The sequence below is a fragment of the Trachypithecus francoisi genome, unplaced genomic scaffold (assembly GCF_009764315.1).
Source record: "Trachypithecus francoisi isolate TF-2019V2 unplaced genomic scaffold, Tfra_2.0 Lachesis_group11, whole genome shotgun sequence".
NCBI classification, from domain to species: domain Eukaryota; kingdom Metazoa; phylum Chordata; class Mammalia; order Primates; family Cercopithecidae; genus Trachypithecus; species Trachypithecus francoisi.
Genome location: NW_022681456.1, coordinates 120422615 through 120441831, shown reverse-complemented (window position 1 = coordinate 120441831; position 19217 = coordinate 120422615). Strand labels below are relative to the sequence as shown.

The 19217-nt window shown below is 34.5% G+C and overlaps 1 protein-coding gene across 1 annotated transcript; it reads right to left on the bottom strand.

The window, feature by feature from the left end:
* Positions 1–7274: 7274 nt before the first annotated feature.
* On the bottom strand, positions 7275–10477 carry LOC117090514 (taste receptor type 2 member 46). Its single transcript, XM_033222853.1, has one exon. It carries the CDS (start codon positions 9263–9265, stop codon positions 8339–8341), a length of 927 nt encoding a protein of 308 aa, XP_033078744.1. The 5' UTR covers positions 9266–10477; the 3' UTR covers positions 7275–8338.
* Between the last annotated feature and the right edge of the window lie 8740 nt (positions 10478–19217).

Here is a 19217-nt window from a genome sequence, read left to right as displayed (position 1 = left end):
GCTCATAAATACACACACATATGCACGCATGGGCACACCACTTACGAATGGAACAAATTATTTTCTTGTAACTTCCAAAATAAAAAATGAGTTTCCAAGAGGTTATCCAGATGAAATTAGTCCTATTCTCACACTCAGAGTTTTCAGCCCATGAATGATATTTATTTATCAAACACATATCTAATTCTTAGGACTTTGGTAAAGTTTCTCTGAAGTCTAATGTTTGAATATTTATTATTATATAAAATATTTAGCAATTTTATAAGAATTCCTGAGTACCAGGCTCTTTGATATATAATCTCGCAGCATACTCCCATTGCAGGAAGACTGACTACCTTGCGTCTGAACTTGGAGTTCAATCATTTAACTTACTTTCATAAACAGAAAATTACTGCACTTTGCATAGAGATTTGAGATGGCTTCCATACTGGAGATTCTTCCTCTTTCCATTTACCATGAGAACATCACCTAGAAAGTACACTGTTCCCAGAAGGAGAATGAGAAACTAATGAAGTCAGGTTGCCCCCAGCTGATCCATACTAAATTGGCCAGACTCTATCTCCAAGATGCCGAATTTGGCCCATCTCAAATCACCAGAGCTATCCATCAAACCCAGCTTAGAAAAGTGAAATCCAGGCCAGGCGCGGGGGAGGGTAAGGAGGGCAGATCACGAAGTCAAGAGATTGAGACCATCCTGGCCAACATGGTGAAACCCTGTCCCTACTAAAAATACAAAAATTAGGCGCGGGCTTGGTGGCATGTGCCTGTAGTCTCAGCTACTTGGGAGGCTGAGGTAGGAGAATTGCTTGAACCCAGGAGGCAGAGGTTGCAGTGAGCCAAGATCGTGCCACTGCACTCCAGCCTGGGCAAGAGAGTGAGACTCCATCTCAAAAAACAGAACACACACACACACACACACAAATGAAATCCAAAGACATGTGAGATATATATGTCTAATGTAGTTTTAGAGGGTTTTCTCCTGCAGAAAAACATAACTGATGAAAGAACCCTGCTAAACCGAGAGTGTGAGAAGTATGTATATCTTTGTTGTGTCAGGAATCAGGAGCAGAAAGTAAAAATAGATGGGGAATGGCAAAGGTTTGTCCTGTGAGGTGGACAATTAAGGCTAGAATAAATCCTTTGGAAACATCTGCATTTGACAGATAACATCATCTCAAATTTCCTTATAATGCAACTAAATAAGAAAGTTCCTATTTCAGCTATCTTAGAGTTGTATAAGAATGTATATACAGCTAATTGATTTTTCCCTTCAGTATATAATGAGTAATAATAATTTCTATAAGACATTTCTCCTGACTAAAAATTATATGTTAAAATTGTAATGCACACTTAGAAATGAACCAAAACAAAAATTGGAAATACCGGAATGTATCAGAAACGGTCAAGTAACGCTTATACAGGGCAAGAGAGGGAACATCGAAAACAGCCTAGGTCCATCTCCATGCCATTTTTCTGACATAAAAAATGGTAATGATTTTCTTCTTTTTGTAATACTTTGGTCAAAGAAGAGAATAAAAACAAGGTCTAGGCATCCTCCTGCAACTTGGAAGAAATTAAAAAATGATTTGATGTGATAGCATTTTTTGGATAGTAGCTTTTCTGTTTCTGGATCATCATCGCAAACTCTCCTCACAGAGAAATTCAGTGAGAAGTACTGGATCTCAAAATGTCACTTCAGTTAATAAGACAAAGTATCTCAACAACAGCTCCACCATTCTATTCCATGATTTTAATTTTGCGCTGCTTTTATTGGCAGAAATCAAGCCTTCTTAGTTTACAACAATCTTTAAAAGATCAAATAGTGAAACAGTAATTACAAGTTTATCAAAAACTGAAGGACATGTGATACAAGTAGACTTGAAGTCCCACGGAAATAAAACTGAATCTAGTGCTTCTATGGAATTCCACCATTTAATCCCTATCTATGAATATAGTTTTGGTCATAGAACTACAACCTTTGAAATCTGTCATCACTCACTCAAGTGTGACAGAAGATCTGAGATCTTACCTCTGTTTGACAATTTGGTCCTAAAAACTCGCTCTTTAGAAATAAAAGCTTGCTTATAAAAATGAGTTATTTGCTTTATCTTTCTTATTAGGAAGTTCTATTTACACTAAAATCTAAATTGTTTCTATTGTGATCTTAGTGAAATGAGGATTCATTTAAGGTCATCCATAAATAATTATTTGCTTAGGCAATGTATTCTAAAATAAATTACACTTAATTTCTAAACCTAAATGTATTGAGCTTGACTTGAACTTTGCTGTTTACTATTGTAACTTTCCCACAATGATGATCTTTTTAAAATTCCTTATTTTCCATATTATGTATTTAAATATTTCAAAAACAAATCATTCCATGAGATAGATGAAGATATACATGATGACGATGACAATGATGATGGCAGGTGAAAGGGAGAATGCTATTTGATAAATGTGATTTCAGTCTTGTTTCTAAGTACTGGAGTTCAGGGTGATGAGAGAACATTATTATTCCTCCTCATGGCCTCATGATACTTCTGTAATTCTCAGCATCAGGCCTAGACAAATACTCTCACATGGTATTTCATCAAGAATAATGTAAAACCAACATATTTTCAATGATTTATTTGCTTCCTTTTTTTTTCTTTTACTGCATTTTAAAAGTTGATAACAAAAGTGACCTCCAACAATTAGGATTCTATTTTGGGGATTTGGAGCATTTTTCAACACGAACATGGATGAATACTCTACGCAATAATACAGTATATCAAGTTTATTTCATCTTTTAATGGCATCATTAGCAAGTCAAATTCTTGCAAATGCTTTTTCACATTCTTAGCTATGGTGACTAAATCTGGATTATTTTACTATAGCAGTCAATATAGCATTATATATGCACAAACATACTCAAAGATCACACTAAATATTTTTATACCTTAAGAAATTTGCCTTTCTATGATATTTTTTAATCTAATGCAGAGCCAAAAAATGTACAGTAACAAAAAATTTTACCCAGCACAGGAATAGTATTGTGAAATTAGAATGCTAACAATATGAATATAAATATTTCATTTAGAGACACATTTTTGAACATATTTAATATATTTAATATCATCATACTATTATTTATGGTAAATTCATGAATTTCTGACACTTTCAAATGTGTATCACAAATAATTAAATTGGAAATAAGAGAAAAGGTGTCTATCAGTCATAAATATTCAAATTTTGTTGTTTCAAACTCATATTAACACTAAGATGGTGGATTTACAGTTCTTTCTTATCTCTTCTTTTGTTTTAATTAATTTAAGTAATGTTTTGGTACAGGTGTGGTGGCTCACACCTGTAATCCCAGCATTTTGGGTGGCTGAGCCAGGTGGATTGCCTGAGCACAGGAGTTCAAGATCTGCCTGGGCAACACGGCAAAATCCTGTCTCTACAAAAAAAAAAAACTAGAAAAAATTAGCAAGGCGTGCTGGTGAATGCCTGTTGTCCTAGCTACTCTGGAGGCTGAGATGGCAGAATCACTTGAGCCAAGGTAGCAGAGGTTGCATTGAGCAGAGATTGTGCTTCTGTACTCCAGCCTGGACAACACGGCGAGATCTTGTCTCAAAATTAAAAAAGAAAAGTTTTAAATTTTAACTTGGATTTCTTAGTACCATAATGCTCTATTCTCCTTTATTCAGCAAAACTCTAATTACAATGGTATCTATGAGAATTTGCTGTATCACCCTAATTTTGTACTTAGAAATGTACTTTATGTTTCTGCTTTTTTAAACTTTTTTTTAATACACACTTTAAGTTCTAGGGTACATGTCCACAACGTGTAGGTTTGTTACATATGTATACATGTGCTATGTTGGTGTGCTGCATCCATTAACTCATCATTTACATTAGGGATATCTCCTAATGCTATCCCTCCCCCCTCCCCCCTCCCCCACCCCACAATAGGCCCCGGTATGTGATGTCCCCCTTCCTGTGTCCAAGTGGTCTCATTGTTCAATTCCCACCTATGAGTGAGAACATGCGGTATTTGGTTTTCTGTTCTTGCAATAGTGTGCTGAGAATGATGGCTTCAAGCTGCATCCATGTCCCTACAAAGGACACAAACTCATCCTTTGGTATGGCTGCGTAGTATTCCATGGTGTATATGTGCCACATTTTCTTAATCCAGTCTGTCACTGATGGACATTTGGGATGATTCCAAGTCTTTGCTATTGTGTATAGTGCTGCAATAAACATACGTGTGCATGTGTCTTTATAGCAGCATGATTTATAATCCTTTGGGTATATACCCAGTAATGGGATGACTGGGTCAAATGGTATTTCTAGTTCTAGATCCTTGAGGAATCGCCACACTGTCTTCCACAATGGTTGAACTAGTTTACAGTCCCACCAACTGTGTAAAAGTGTTCCTATTTCTCCACATCCTCTTCAGCACCTTTTATTTCCTGATTTTTTAATGATTGCCATTATAACTGGAGTGAGATGGTATCTCATTGTGGTTTTGATTTGCATTTCTCTGATGGCAAGTGATGATGAGCATTTTTTCATGTGTCTGTTGGCTGTATGAATGTCTTCTTTTGAGAAGTGTCTGTTCATATCCTTTGCCCACTTTTTTGATGGGGTTGTTTGTTTGTTTCTTGTAAATTTGTTTGAGTTCTTTGCAGGTTCTGGATATTAGCCCTTTGTCAGATGAGTAGATTGCAAAAATTTTCTCCCATTCTGTAGGTTGCCTGTTCACTCTGATGGTAGTTTCTTTAGCTGTGCAGAAGCTCTTTAGTTTAATTAGATCCAATTTGTCAATTTTGGCTTTTGTTGCCATTGCTTTTGGTGTTTTAGACATGAAATTTTTAACTTTTTTTTATTGTGGCGTGTAACATATATATACAGAGTAATAACACCTAATAAAAAGTAAGAAAAAATTTTAAGATTAACATTGATGTTACCACACCTTGATAAGGAAATAGAATTTGCCATTGTGTATTTAGAAAACCCCATTGTCTCAGCCCAAAATCTCCTTAAGCTGGTAAGCAACTTCAGTAAAGTCTGAGCATACAAAATCAATGTGCAAAAATCACAAGCACTCCTATACACCAATAACAGACAAACGCAGAGCCAAGTCATGAGTGCACTCCCATTTACAATTGCTTCAAAGAGAATGAAATATCTAGGAATCCAACTTTCAAGGGATGTGAAGGACCTCTTCAAGGAGAACCACAAATCACTGTTCAATGAAATAAAAGAGGACACAAATGGAAGAGCATTCCATGCTCATGGTTAGGAAGAATCAATATCGTGAAAATGGCCATACTGCCCAAGGTAATTCATAGATTCAATGCCATCCCCATCAAGCTACCAATGACTTTCTTCACAGAATTGGAAAAAACTACTTTCAAGTTCAGATGGAACCAAAAAAGAGCCCGCATTGCCAAGACAAACCTTAGCAAAAGGAACAAAGCTGGAGTTGTCATGCTACCTTACTTCAAGCTATACTACAAGGCTATAGTAACCAAAACAGCATGGTACTTGTACCAAAACAGAGATATAGACCGGTGGAACAGAACAGAGCCCTCAAAAATAATAACACACATCTACAACCATCTGATCTTTGACAAACCTGGCAAAAACTAGAAATGGGGAAAGGATTCCCTATTTAATAAATGGTGCTGGGAAAACTGGCTAGCCATATGTGGAAAGCTTACACCTTATACAAAAATTAATTCAAATGGATTAAAGACTTAAATGTTAGACCTAAAACCATAGAAACCCTAGACATAAACCTAGGAAATACCATTCAGGACATAGGCATGTGCAAGGACTTCATGACTAAAACACCGAAAGCAATGGCAAGAAAAGCCAAAATTGACAAATGGGATCTAATTAAACTAAAGAGGTTCTGCACAGCAAAAGAAACTACTATCAGAGTGAACAGGCAACCTACAGAATGGGAGAAAATTTTTACAATCTACCCATCTGACAAAGGGCTAATATCCAGAATCTAGAAAGAACTTAAACAAATTTGCAAGAAAAAATCCAACAACCACATCAAAAAGTGGACAACTGTGGTTGTTTATTGTATTTTAACACCTAAAGAAATTCCTCAAACAAAATTGGTGGTAAGCTGTTGTGAGGTGCTTGAATATGTAATATTTTCTCTCTACAGTCCACTAAATTACTTTTTATAGTAACCAGTTTCCTGGTTCTAATCATACAATCACATGTGTTTTGATGGGCTTGTGCAACCTAACTAGGCTACCCTGTTGCTCTACCACCACTACCACCACTCCCCATTCCAACTTTATTCAGTGCTTCTGATGTGGGGACTAGGATGTTCCAGATTCAGTTTATTTAGATATTTGATTCAACGATGACCAACACAGTCATAGATACTTCACACAGATAAAATCCAAATAAAAGGGTAAAAAAAAAAAAAAAAAAGAATTTCCAGCAATCCAGATACTCTCGATGTAAGTCTTCTTGTTGATATTTTCCTCCCTCCTGACTATCCCAATTGTTTTAATGATCACTCATATGTTTCACTGTAGAGATTTATCACCAAGGTAAAAAATTACAATGTATTAAAAACAATGTTTTTCAGCATTATGTAAATGAGATTATACTAAATGTATTTTCCATCTTGATAATTCCTCTCATATCTGAGAGTATTAATATCTATGTAGCTCAAATTTGTTCATTTTCTTTGTTGTATTATTCTGTTGTAAACATGTCAGTCTTGTTTGTTAATTTTGATTGCTGCATAGTATTCCATTGTATAAGTATGCCACAGTGTGTTTATCCCTTGAGAGGACTGGTAGACATTTGGAGGATTTCTCAACTTTAGCTACTGAAACTCAGTGATATGCATTCTGATAAGAGTGTCCATACTGGATCTTAGGATGTAATCCTTCATCTTAATCAGATAATACCATATTCAGCTGAAATGATGGCACATATTTATGGCACTCCCAGGAGTAGTGTATGAAAATTCCCGTTGTGTCATATACTTTCCAAAATAAGTAATGTCAGGCTAATATATACATTTTTGTATTTACATAAAATGTTATTAAACAATATTTTCCAAGCCCTTTTCTATTCTTATTCAAAATGTATTTTTACTTCAATAAATTACATTAATCTTTTTTCATTCTATGACTGTTATTTCATATAAACTTATTAATAATGCTTTATGAATGTATATATGTCAACACACTTCCATTTCATCACTGATAACAAGCTTACAACATTACGGCATATCCTATAATTAATACATAGATTTCATAGATGCTATTTTAACACTTACAAAAAGTTTCACTGAATTGTTTTCCGTAATTTCTATACTATTTTCACATTGATAGTTTTTTTTTAGAAAAGAGAAGGTTGGAGTTCTCTTACCTGAAGTTTAGAAGGAATTTGATAAATGGAAGATAAGGATATCATTAGCAATTCAGGGGCTTAGAAGTGCCTTAGAAAAAATACTAAAATAATTTACATCAGAGCTCAATTTCACAAAAAGCTTTTCTTTAATTCAAAACCTGGAAGAAATGACTTTTCTAACTGCATATGAAAGCTGATAATAGCAATCAAGATCATGATCATGATTTTTCATCCCTCTTATAGAAGACTTTTTTCCTAAGCTATTCACATACTTGTATGAAATCTAATATTCCTCAGTACTGTTTATGGTAGACATAGATGAAATTTACTCTACATATGCTTGTCACTCACATTTTATTGTGTGCATTGTTTTCTAACAACAATTCTGTTTGCTTTTTACTAAACATAAAATAGGAATTCATAATGGAATAAAACCCCGAAGATACATCCTCATTATTGAGATAGAATTGAATGACATTATTATCCAAAAAGTTATAGGTTCAAACAACGAATTCTAAGCACACTGTGGTATATTTGTGTGGTTCAAATAACAATAAAAAGAGCAATATTTTTCCGGAGATAAGCTGTCAGTTCTTAATAATTATAAATAGACATAAATTCTTCAAATGAAATAAAAACTACATGCATAAAATAAACACGGCTTCATAATTCTGAGGAATTTTTTGTCGTACTTTCTATAATTTGGCAGTTCTTTTGAAAAAACAATAAAAAGCGTGTTATTGTCAATGTTCTTCAGTTTTTCATACACACATAAATACGCACACACACACACATATATACTTTTCTAGACTATCATTAGGTAAAAGACTTTTCTAGGTATACATTTGGAAATTATTCATACACATACATTACAGAAAACCCAGTAAGAAATAGAAAATGTTTCATACACCACCAGTTTGTTTTCTGCTAGAAGACACACAATGCCCCTCTCATGAATCTATGGAGATGAAGGCTTCTGTCCTTTCACCCAGTACCTCACATTCCACAAAACTGAAAGAAAAATCTGCTTTAGCTTCTTGTTCCCCCAAATCAGGATGAATGGGTGGGTTGAAGGATAGCTGAATGTGATAGCTTGGTAGAACATGAAGACAGGTTTCCTTTCCGGCTCAAAATTCCAAACTGATAGGATCATGGACAGAAAGTAAATGGCACATAACAGGAGAAAGGAGGTCACAGTTTGCAAAGCTTTTATGTGGACCTTGGTGCTGGGATCTTGAGATCCTTTGCCATGGAGCTGCATCTTCTTGAGATGTTTACACAGAGAACAGATTAACAGCAGAAAAGATATCAGGGTCAGAGTGAGGGGTATAAGGTTTGCTAGCATGGTTACAGTCACATTTGAAAGGTACATTGCACTCCTCAATTTGATCTTCCATGTCATGTTTCCTTCATATTCTTTTCTCCACACAATCTGATTCATGTTCATCACAAAAAGATGACAAACCAAAAATAGCAAAGGCCCCGGTAGTGTCACCAGAATGACACTCTTAACTTTCCTCTTTAGGTGAAGAAAAACCAGGTTGGAGAAATTGGCAATCTTGAGCAAATAAAACATGCTGAGGCTAGTAGAAAGCCAGTTGCTGAAATGGTTGGTTACTGCCCAGACATTATAAGTAGTGATTCTTACTTCTTCACTATAAAAAGCTAGATTAAACTCAGTTGCACACCAATGTAGTAATAATGCCCAGAGAAAACCAACTCTGGAGACAGCCAGAGCAGTGAGAATTTGGTCAGCAAAGGAGATCTTTTGTCTCTTGACCCACTCAATGGAATTTACCAATGCTATGAAGCCATTAGCAAAATTTCCAATAAAAAATATAACCATTATTAGAATGGAAAAAGTGATAGACAGAAAAGTTATCATGTCTGAACAGACAGAAAGAAATTTTTAAAATGCTGGGGTAACATCACAGGTTGTGATTGCTTGAATATCCTGACCTTAAATTCTATATGCACCTGATTTGTGTATCTGCTGTGACATTCTTTTTACTTTTAATTGTCGTGACCAGTATAAAGCCAGAAATCACCATAGCATGCTAATGGATGAGTTCAATGCTCTCTTTATGGAAAACATTCTTCTTTTCAAAACAACTCAAATTAACTCATTCACTCACTGTTCTTGTTATAGGCTGGAATTATTCATACTGAAGTTGACATGAAACCTGAATTCTCATTTGCTAGTATGCAAACAAGGACATATTAACTTTCAGTGTTTGCAGTTTTTCCTTGTGTAACCTCTCCATTATTTGTCTTTAGTGACTTTGGTTGTTAGGGAAGTTTTATAACCCAATACAGAGATCATATAGTAAATGTCTAAATTCTTAAAGGGAGCTTGATCATAACTAAGATCATCACCTATACAGTCTTTTCTAAACGCCAGATTTAAATACACAGAATCCAAACTGCTTTTAGCAAAAGCCTCTAAGATTTACTTGAGAACCACAGGCAGGCCAGTACTCCATAAGATCTGGTTGCTGCTAATACTTTTGTGTGACTTCATTATCCACAAGCTCATAAATACACACACAAACAAACACATGTGCACACCACCTATGAATGGAATGAATTATTTTCTCATAATTTCCAAAATAAAAAATGAGTTTCCAAGAGGTTATCCAGCTGAAATTAGTCTTATTTTCCCACTCAGGGTTTTCAGCCCATGAATAATATTTATTTATCAAGCATATCTCTAATTCTTAGGTCTTTGGTAAAGTTTCTCTGAAGCCTAATGTTTAAATATTTATTATTTAATTAAAATACTCAGCAATTTTATAAGTATTCCTGACTACCAGACCCTTTCATATATAATCTTGCAGCATCCTCCCATCACAGAAAGACTGACTGCCTTTCTCCTGAACTTGGAGTTCAATCATTTACTTACTTTCATGAACAGAAAATTACTACACTTTGCATAGAGATTTGAGATGGCTTCTATACTGGGGATTCTTCCTCTTTCCATTTACAATGAGAATATCGCCTGGCTAGTACACTGTTCCCAGAGGAGAATCAGAAACTAATGAAGGCAGATTGTCCCCACCTGATCCAGACTAAATTGGTCAAACTCTAAGGACCTCCAAGATGCAGAATCTGGCCCATCTCAAATCACCACAGTCATCTACCAAACCCATTTAGAAAAATGAAATACAAAACATGTGATACATAAACGTCTAATGTAGTTTTGGAGGGTTTCTCTTGCAGAGAAACATAACTGATAAAAGAACTCTGCTAAATAAGAGTGTGGGAAATACATACAACCTTGTTGTATCAGGAATTCAGGAGCCAAAAGAAAAAAATAGATGGGGAATGGCAAATATTTGTTCCTGTGAGGTAGAAAACTACGGCTAGAAGAAATCCTTTGGAAAAATCTGGGGGTGGCAGATAACACCGTCTCAAATTTCCTCACGTTGCAACTAAATAAGAAAGTTCTCACTTCAACTCTCTTAGAGTTGTATAAGAATGTATTCAAGTAGTTTATTTTCCCCTCAGTATATAATGAGGTGAGTAATGATAATTTCTATAAGACATTTCTCTTAATTAAAAATTTTTATATTAAAATTATAATGCACACTTAGAAATGAACCAAAACAAAAATGGGAAATACCACAGTGTATCATAAACACTCAAGTAACCATGATGCAGAGCAAGACAAGGAACACTGAAAACAGCCTAGGTCCACCTCCATGCCACTTTCCAAGCAACTAAACCCTTCTTCACACCTCCTGAGATAAGCAATATCCATAATTTATAATCATTATTTCCTTAATTTTCTTCATACTTTACCACCTAGGTATGCAACCCTAAACTGTATAGCTTGGTCTGGCCTGCTTTGCACTGTGTGTAGGTGAAATCCTACATGTTTTTCTTGTTTGTGGCTTCTTGGACTCAACATTATGTTTCTGAAATTTAGTCACATAGCTGCAAGTACATGTGATTTTTTTTCACTTCTCTATATTGCTCCATTGTATGGATTTACTGTAATGATTCATCCATCCTTAATATATATTTGGCCAGTTTCTTTTTTGAACAGTTATTAATAATTCTACTACAGCATTCTTTCATATATCATTGATTCAATTTCTTTGTATATATGCTTTTGGATAGAATTACAGGGTCATTGTTCAAAGTCTCCTCATAGACATAGAAAAGTTCAAAAACTACTTTAACTAAATTTACTCCTGTCACCTGTACCTCCAGTCTATTTTTTGCCATTTGCATATGTCTTATCAATTATATAATTACCCAAACAAGACATTATTATTTTATACAGTAAACATTCATTTACAATTATGCACGTATTTACCACTTTCATTAATTTGTTTTCCTTCTTGAATATTCAACTGAATATTTTCAGTAAGTACCTTTATTGGCCAGGCAGGGTGGCTCACACCCATAATCTCAACATTTTCTAAGGCTGGAGCAGGAGCACCCAGGATTTCAATACCAGCCCGTGCAACACAGCAAAACTCCCTCTACAACAAATGAAAATCTTAGCCAGGCATAGTGAAGCTAATCACAAGGCTGAAGTGGGAGGATGGTTTGAGCCCAGGAGTTCCAGACTGCAGTACGCCATGATCCTACCACTGAACTCCAGCCTGGACAACAGAGTGAGACTCTTACTCTACCAACAAAAATAATAATAATTTTTCTTTTATCTGAAAATTTATCATTTTAAGTTTCTGTTTATCAAGGTGTATACTACTTTTGAAATACACTGAAGACATGATTCCACTGAACTCTAGCTTCATTTTTGTCTGTTGAAAATCAGGCTGTCATTTAGACTGCTATTCCCTTTAATGTAATCTATCTTTTCCTCTAATTACTTTTCAGGTTTTCTATTGGTCTTTGATGTCCTATCATTTTATGTTAATTTGATTCTAGTTATCTTAAGTTTGATGGTTTCTAAAAATATATGAACTGATACATTTTATCACTTTTGTAAAAACATCCACATTTCTTCTGCCCCATTTTCTCTCTTCTAATCTTCCAGAACTCCAGAAGTATGTTAGTTGTTCTGATTGTAGCTTCAATGTCTCTGACCCTCTAGCCTTATATTTTGTATCCCTTGGTCTCTTTATGCTTCATTCTGGGTAGTTATCTTCCAATTCACTAATTCTTTCTTCTTTTTTTTTTTTTTTTTGAGACGGAGTCTCGCTCTGCCGCCCAGGCTGGAGTGCAGTGGCCGGATCTCAGCTCACTGCAAGCTCCGCCTCCCGGGTTTACGCCATTCTCCTGCCTCAGCCTCTGGAGTAGCTGGGACTACAGGCGCCCGCCACCTCGCCCGGCTTTTTTTAGTAGAGACGGGGTTTCACCATATTAGCCAGGATGGTCTCGATCTCCTGACCTCGTGATCCGCCCGTCTCGGCCTCCCAAAGTGCTGGGATTACAGGCTTGAGCCACCGCGCCCGGCCTAATTCTTTCTTCTTATGTTTAACTGGTTGTTATCTCTGTCTATTGGATTCTCAATGTTGATTACCCATTTTTATCTTATTGTTTTAGGGGTAGAAATGAACTTTAGTGTTCCTTCTATAAATCATTTTTTAATGGAGAAACTAAACAACGTATTCCTAACGCGAAGTTCTTAAAAAAGGAGTTGTTATAAATTTTTAGTATACCTGAAATGAAAATGGTAGTGATTTTCTTCTTTTTGTAATACTTAGGTCACAGAAGAGATTAAAATCATGGTCTAGGCCTTCTCCTGCAACTTGGAAGAAACTGGAAATTGATTTGCTGTGGTAGCTTTTTTTGGATAGTAGCTTGTCTACTGTTGGGTCATCACCACAAACTCTCCTCACAGGGAAATTCAGTGAGCAGCACTGGATCTCAAATGTCATACAATTAGTAAAATATAGTATCTCAACCTCAGCTCCACCACTCTATTCCATGATTTAAATTTTACTCTGTTTTTATTAGCAGGAATCAAGTCTTCTTCGTTTATAACATCTTTAAAAGATCAAATCGTAAAACAGTACTTACGAGTTTATCAAAGATCAAAGGACTTTTAGTCCCATTGAAACAAAACTGAATCTGGCGCTTCTATGGAATTCCACCATTTAATCCATATCCTTGAATATAGTTTTGGTTATAGAACTATAATCTTCGAACTCCATCCTCACTCACTCAAGCGTGACAGAAGATCTGAGGTCTTACCTCTGTTTGACAATTTGGTCCTAAAACTTGCTCTTTAGAAAAGAAAAGCTTGCTCATAAAATGTGTTATTTGCTTTGTCTTTCTTATTAGGGAGTTTTAGCTACACTAAAATCTAAATTATTTCTATCGTGATCATAGTGAAAAGAGGATTACTTTAAGCTCATCCATAAATAATTATTTGCTTAAGCAATGTATTGTAAAATAAACTACATTTAATTTCTAAATCTAAATGTATTGAGCTTGACTTAAACTTTGCTGTTTACTCCTGTAACTTTCCAACAATTATGATCTTTTTAAAATTACTTATTTTCCAAATTATGTGCTTAAATATTTCAAAAATAAATCATTTAATGAGATAGATGTGGATATACATAATGATGATAATGATGATGGCAGGTGAAAGGAAGAATGCTTTTTGATAAATGTGATTTCAGTCTTGTTTTTAAGTACTGCAGTTCAGGGTGATGAGAGAACATTATTATTCTTCCTCATGGCATCATGATTCTTCTATGATTCTCAGCATCAGGACTGGGCAAATACCCTCACATGGTATTTCATCAAGAATAAAGTAAAACCAATGTATTTTCAATGATTTATGTGCTTTTTTATTTTATTACACTTTAAAAATTCATAGCAAAAGTGATATCCAACAATTAGGATTCTATTTTGGTTTTCTTTTGTGCAGTTTTCAATATGAACATAGACACTGTATGTAATATACAGCATATCAACTTTATTTCATCTTTTAAAAGCATCATTAGCAAGCTGAGTTCTTGTAAACGCTTTTTTACATTCTTAAGTATGGTGACTAAATCTGTATTATTTTACTATAGCAGTCAAAGTAGCATTATATATGTACAAACATACTCAAAGATCATGCTAAATACGTTTTATACCTTAACAAATTTGCCTTTCTATGATTTTTTTTCTCTAATGCAGAACCAAAAAAATTATAGTAACAAAATATTTAACCCAACACACAGGTGTACACATGAATAGTATTGTGAAATTAGAATGCTAACAATATGAATATACATATTTCATTTAGAGACACATTTTGGGATAATAGGTCTATATGTTTAATATCTATCTTACTATAATTTATTGGAAATTCATGACTTTCTGACACTTTGAAATGTGAATTATAAATAATTAAATTGGAAGTAAGAAAAAAGGTGTCTAGCAATCATAAATATTCAAATTTTGATGTTTCAAATTCATATTAGCATTAAGTAGGTGGATTTACAGTTCTTGTTTATCTTTTTTTAAAAAATTAATTTAAGAAAAGATTTGGGCTAGGTGTGGTGGCTCATAACTGTATTCCCAGCATTTTGGGAGGCTGAGGCAGGTGGATTGCCTGAGCACGGGAGTTCAAGACCAGCCTGGACAACAAGGAAAAAACCCGTCTCTACCAAAAATAGAAAAATTCAGCAGGGAGTGGTTGTGCACACCTGTTGTCCTAGCTACTCTGAAGGCTGAGTTGAGAGAATCACTTCAGCCCATGTGGCAGAGGTTGCACTAAGCCGAGATTGCGCTTATGCACTCCAGCCTGGACAACAGAGTGAGACCTTGTCTCAAAATAAAAAAAAGAAACGTTTTAAATTTTACATTGGATTTCTTAGTACCATAATGCTCTATTCTCCTTGATTCAGCAAAAACTCTAATTACAATGGTATCTATGAGAATATGCTGTATCACCCTAATTTTATACATAGAAATGTACTTTATGTTTCTGCTTTTTTAATGTTTTTTTATTGGGGAGTATAACATACAGAGAGTAATAAAACCTAATAAACAGTAAGAGAAAAAATGATAATATTAACATCGATGTTACCACACCTTGGTCAGAAAATAGAATTTGCCAGCAATCCAGATATTCCCAGTATATGTCTTCTTGTTGATATTTCCCTTTTATCTCCTCCCTCCTGACTATCCCAATTGTTATGATGATCCCTCATATATTTCACTGTAGAGTTTTATCACCAATGTAACAAATTACAATGTATTAAAAACATGTTTTTTCAAACTTTATGTAAATGAGATTATTCTAAATGTATTTTTCCATCTTAATAATTCCTTTCACATCTGTGAGTATTATCTATGTAGCTCAAATTTGTTCATTTTCTTTGTTGTATTATCCTGTTGTAAACATGTCAGTCTTGTTTGTTACTTTTGATCACTGTATAGTATTCCATTGTATAAGTATGCCAAATTTGTTTATCCATTTGGAGAACTGATAGACATTCCAAGGACTTCTCAACTTAGCTATTGAAACTCACTGATACGCATGTGTATGTATACGTATTCACATAAGAGTGTAAATACTGGGTCTTAGGATGTTGTTCTTCATCTTAATCAGATAATGCTATACTCAGCCAAAATGACTGTACAGATTTATGATCCTAGGAGTAGATTATGAAAATTCCCACTGTGTCATATCCTTTCCAAAATAAGTAACGTCAGAGTAATATTTACAGTTTTATATTTATGCAACATATTATTTAAAAACATTTTCTAAGCCCTTTTCTATTCTAATTTAGAATGTATTTTTACTTCAATAAATTACATTAATATTTTTTCATTCTATGATGGTTATTCATATATATTTATTAATAATGCCTTATATAGTATACATATTTATATTTCATTATAAATTTGTCTAACCTTTTTGCTTCAAGTTTCGAATACTCTTTTGTTATAAGCAAGTGTAATTATACTGGAGATACTTCCTTTAATCAATCATTATGCCAAAGGACTTTGGAAAAATATAATTAGTTAACAGCATACTGTAAAGGAAATTTCAGGATTGTTTAACAACTTTTAAAAGGACTCAAAGAAAAAAAATGTTGAAATATAAAAATAGTCTACAAACTTAATGTAGGTGTCCATGGGAAAAATAAATATATCCTTGCTGTTATTGAAAAAATGATTGGTAGTAAATTTATCATGTCTGAATGTTTTAAAAAGTAGGCCTAATATCACTGGACAAGATTCCCTTTAAGGTCCTGACCTTAACTTCTATGTGTACCTGATACCTGAATGTGCAGTAATGTTCTTGTTCCTTTTAAATTCTGTGACCGATGTCAAATGGGAAAGCATCTCAATATGCCAGTGGATGAAATCAATGCTGTCTTTATGGAAAACATGATAATTTCCAAAACAGTTCAAATTAATTCCTATTCAAACACAATGTCCTTGCTGTAAGATAAAATTTTCCATATTGATGTTGAAGTGAAAGCTGAATTCCCATCTACCGGCATGTCAAGGAAGAGTTTTTTAAATTGTTCTGCAATTTTTCCTTGTTTAATGTCTCCATAATTTGTGCTCAGCAACTTCAGTTGTTAGAGGTATTTTACGACTCAATACATATATGACACATTGGTTGTATAGCCTGGTGAACGGAGCTTGAGGACACCTAGGATCATCACCAAAGTAGATTTATTTTTTTTCAACGCCAGTAATACATAGAGTGAAGCCCAACTTTTCCTACTGAAAGCATTCAAGGTTTTCTTAGGAACCTCAAAAAGGCCAATAGTCCTTAAAACCTGGTTGCTACTAAGTAATATTTTTGTACAACCTATTATACATACACACACATACACACATATTCACCCCTCATGAATAGGAGGAATTATTGTCCTATAATTTCCAAAATGGAAAATTAATTTCAGGGAGATCATCCAGGTGGAAATAGACCTATTTTCCCATTTGGGCTTTTTGGCCCATTTTCAGTAGTTATAAAACTTACTGCTCATGCTTAGTCCTTTCACTAAGTTATTCTCTTGAGTCTAGTTAATACTTACAAATTTATTGTTTAATTAAAATATGCAGTAATTATGTAACTATTGTGGGTCACTTGAAAAACACGTTTTTCATTGAAGAGTCTAGACTCCTTTGTATATGAATATTTGGTTTTATTTTTCTCTGTTTAATTTATTTTTTATTGTTTCATGGTTTACTTAATGGTTTTAGATGAATAGATGTTAAAAATCAGTCTCCAATCTTGGATTTTATTTATTTTTCATTTTTATAGTATAATTGTTTCTAAGAGAGGATTTTGGAGTCAGACTGCCAAGACAAGAAACCAGATTTTCTGCTTCATATAGGTGTAGTATGAGACCTCATTTTACAACTACTCTCTGCCTTGGTATAATCATCTGTAAAATACAGATGATAATAATATTCTCTTTGGGAAGTCTTTAAGAGGAGTTATATACTATTTGTATAACTGCTTTCAATTTTACCTGTCTGGTACAGGCAAGAATCAAGGATTATTAATTTTTCATATGATCATGTGTTACTTGATACATAAAAGATACCAGTGAGAACCTCCTTGTTTCGGGTGGAGGGAGGGAGACAGGTTCTTCCTCTGTTACCCAGGCTGGAGTGCATTGGCTACATCACAGCTCACTGCAGCCTCAAACTTTTGGGCTCAAGTGGTCCTCCCACCTCACCTTGTGAATAGCTGGGACTACAGGCATGCACGAAAACACCCAGATTTTTTTTTTTTTTAATTTTTTTGTAGAGACAGAGTCTTCCTATGCTGCCCAGTCAGGTCTTCAACTCCTGTGCTCAAGTGGTCCCCTCATCTTGGCCTCCCAAAGTGCTTGGATACAGGTATGAACAAACACATCTGGCTGAGAACTTCCATTTTTGAGCAGAACACACAAGGTTCAGAAAGGCATGATATCCTTCTGAAACAACTAGGATAAGAAAAATAAAAGGCCAAAATTATATTTTCAATTCATCACAGAGTTGTACAAGCAAGGATGACCAGCTGAACTGAAATCCAGCACAAGGAGAGTGTTTATAGGTGAAGAGTCAACTTACATATATTCAGTGCAATCCCTATTAAATCCCAGAAGACTTTTTTTTCCACAGAAAGTGGAAAACTACTCCTAAAATATATCTGTAAATGCCAAGTGAACAGATCACAAAAAGAAATTGTTAAAAAATAAGAAATTTGGAGGATTACACTTTCTGATTTCAAAGCTTACTTCAAAGCTGCACTAATCAGGATTTTATGGTACTCACATTACAGTAGAGAGAAAAAAACAATGAAACACAACTGAGAGTCCAGAAACTAACACCAATATTCATGGTCAATTGATTTCAAAAAAAGGTACTACTGCAATTCGAAAGGAATTAATCATTTTTCTCAACAAACAGTGCAGGGAAAACTGAAGAAGACTATCTTAAGGAATTTAATAATCAATTTCCCTAAGGTCAAGGATAAAGAAAGGATTCTAAAGCAGCAAAAGAAAAGAAACAAATAATGTACAATGGAGCTCCACTACATCTAGCAGTCGACTTTTCAGTGCAAAAACACCAGAAGACAGTGGTATGACATATTAGAAGTGCTGAATGAAAAAACTTTTAGCCCAGAATAGTGTTACTGGAGAAAATATTCTTCAAACATGAAAGAGAAATAAAGACTTTTCCAAACCAACAAAAGCTAAGGGATTTCATCAACATCAGATCTGTCCTATATGAAATGTTAAAAGGATTACTTCAATCCGAAAGAAAAGGGCAATGAGCAATATGGAATCACCTGAAGCTATGAAACTCACTGGTAATAGTAAGGAGACAGAAAAACACAGACTAGTATAACCCTGTAAATGTGGTGCATAAACCTCACTAAAGTACAAAAATTAAATCATGAATCGATA

Bases quoted from the DNA above. Each gene is read 5' to 3' on its own strand.
- LOC117090514 (XM_033222853.1), bottom strand. From the start codon at position 9,265: ATGATAACTTTTCTGTCTATCACTTTTTCCATTCTAATAATGGTTATA.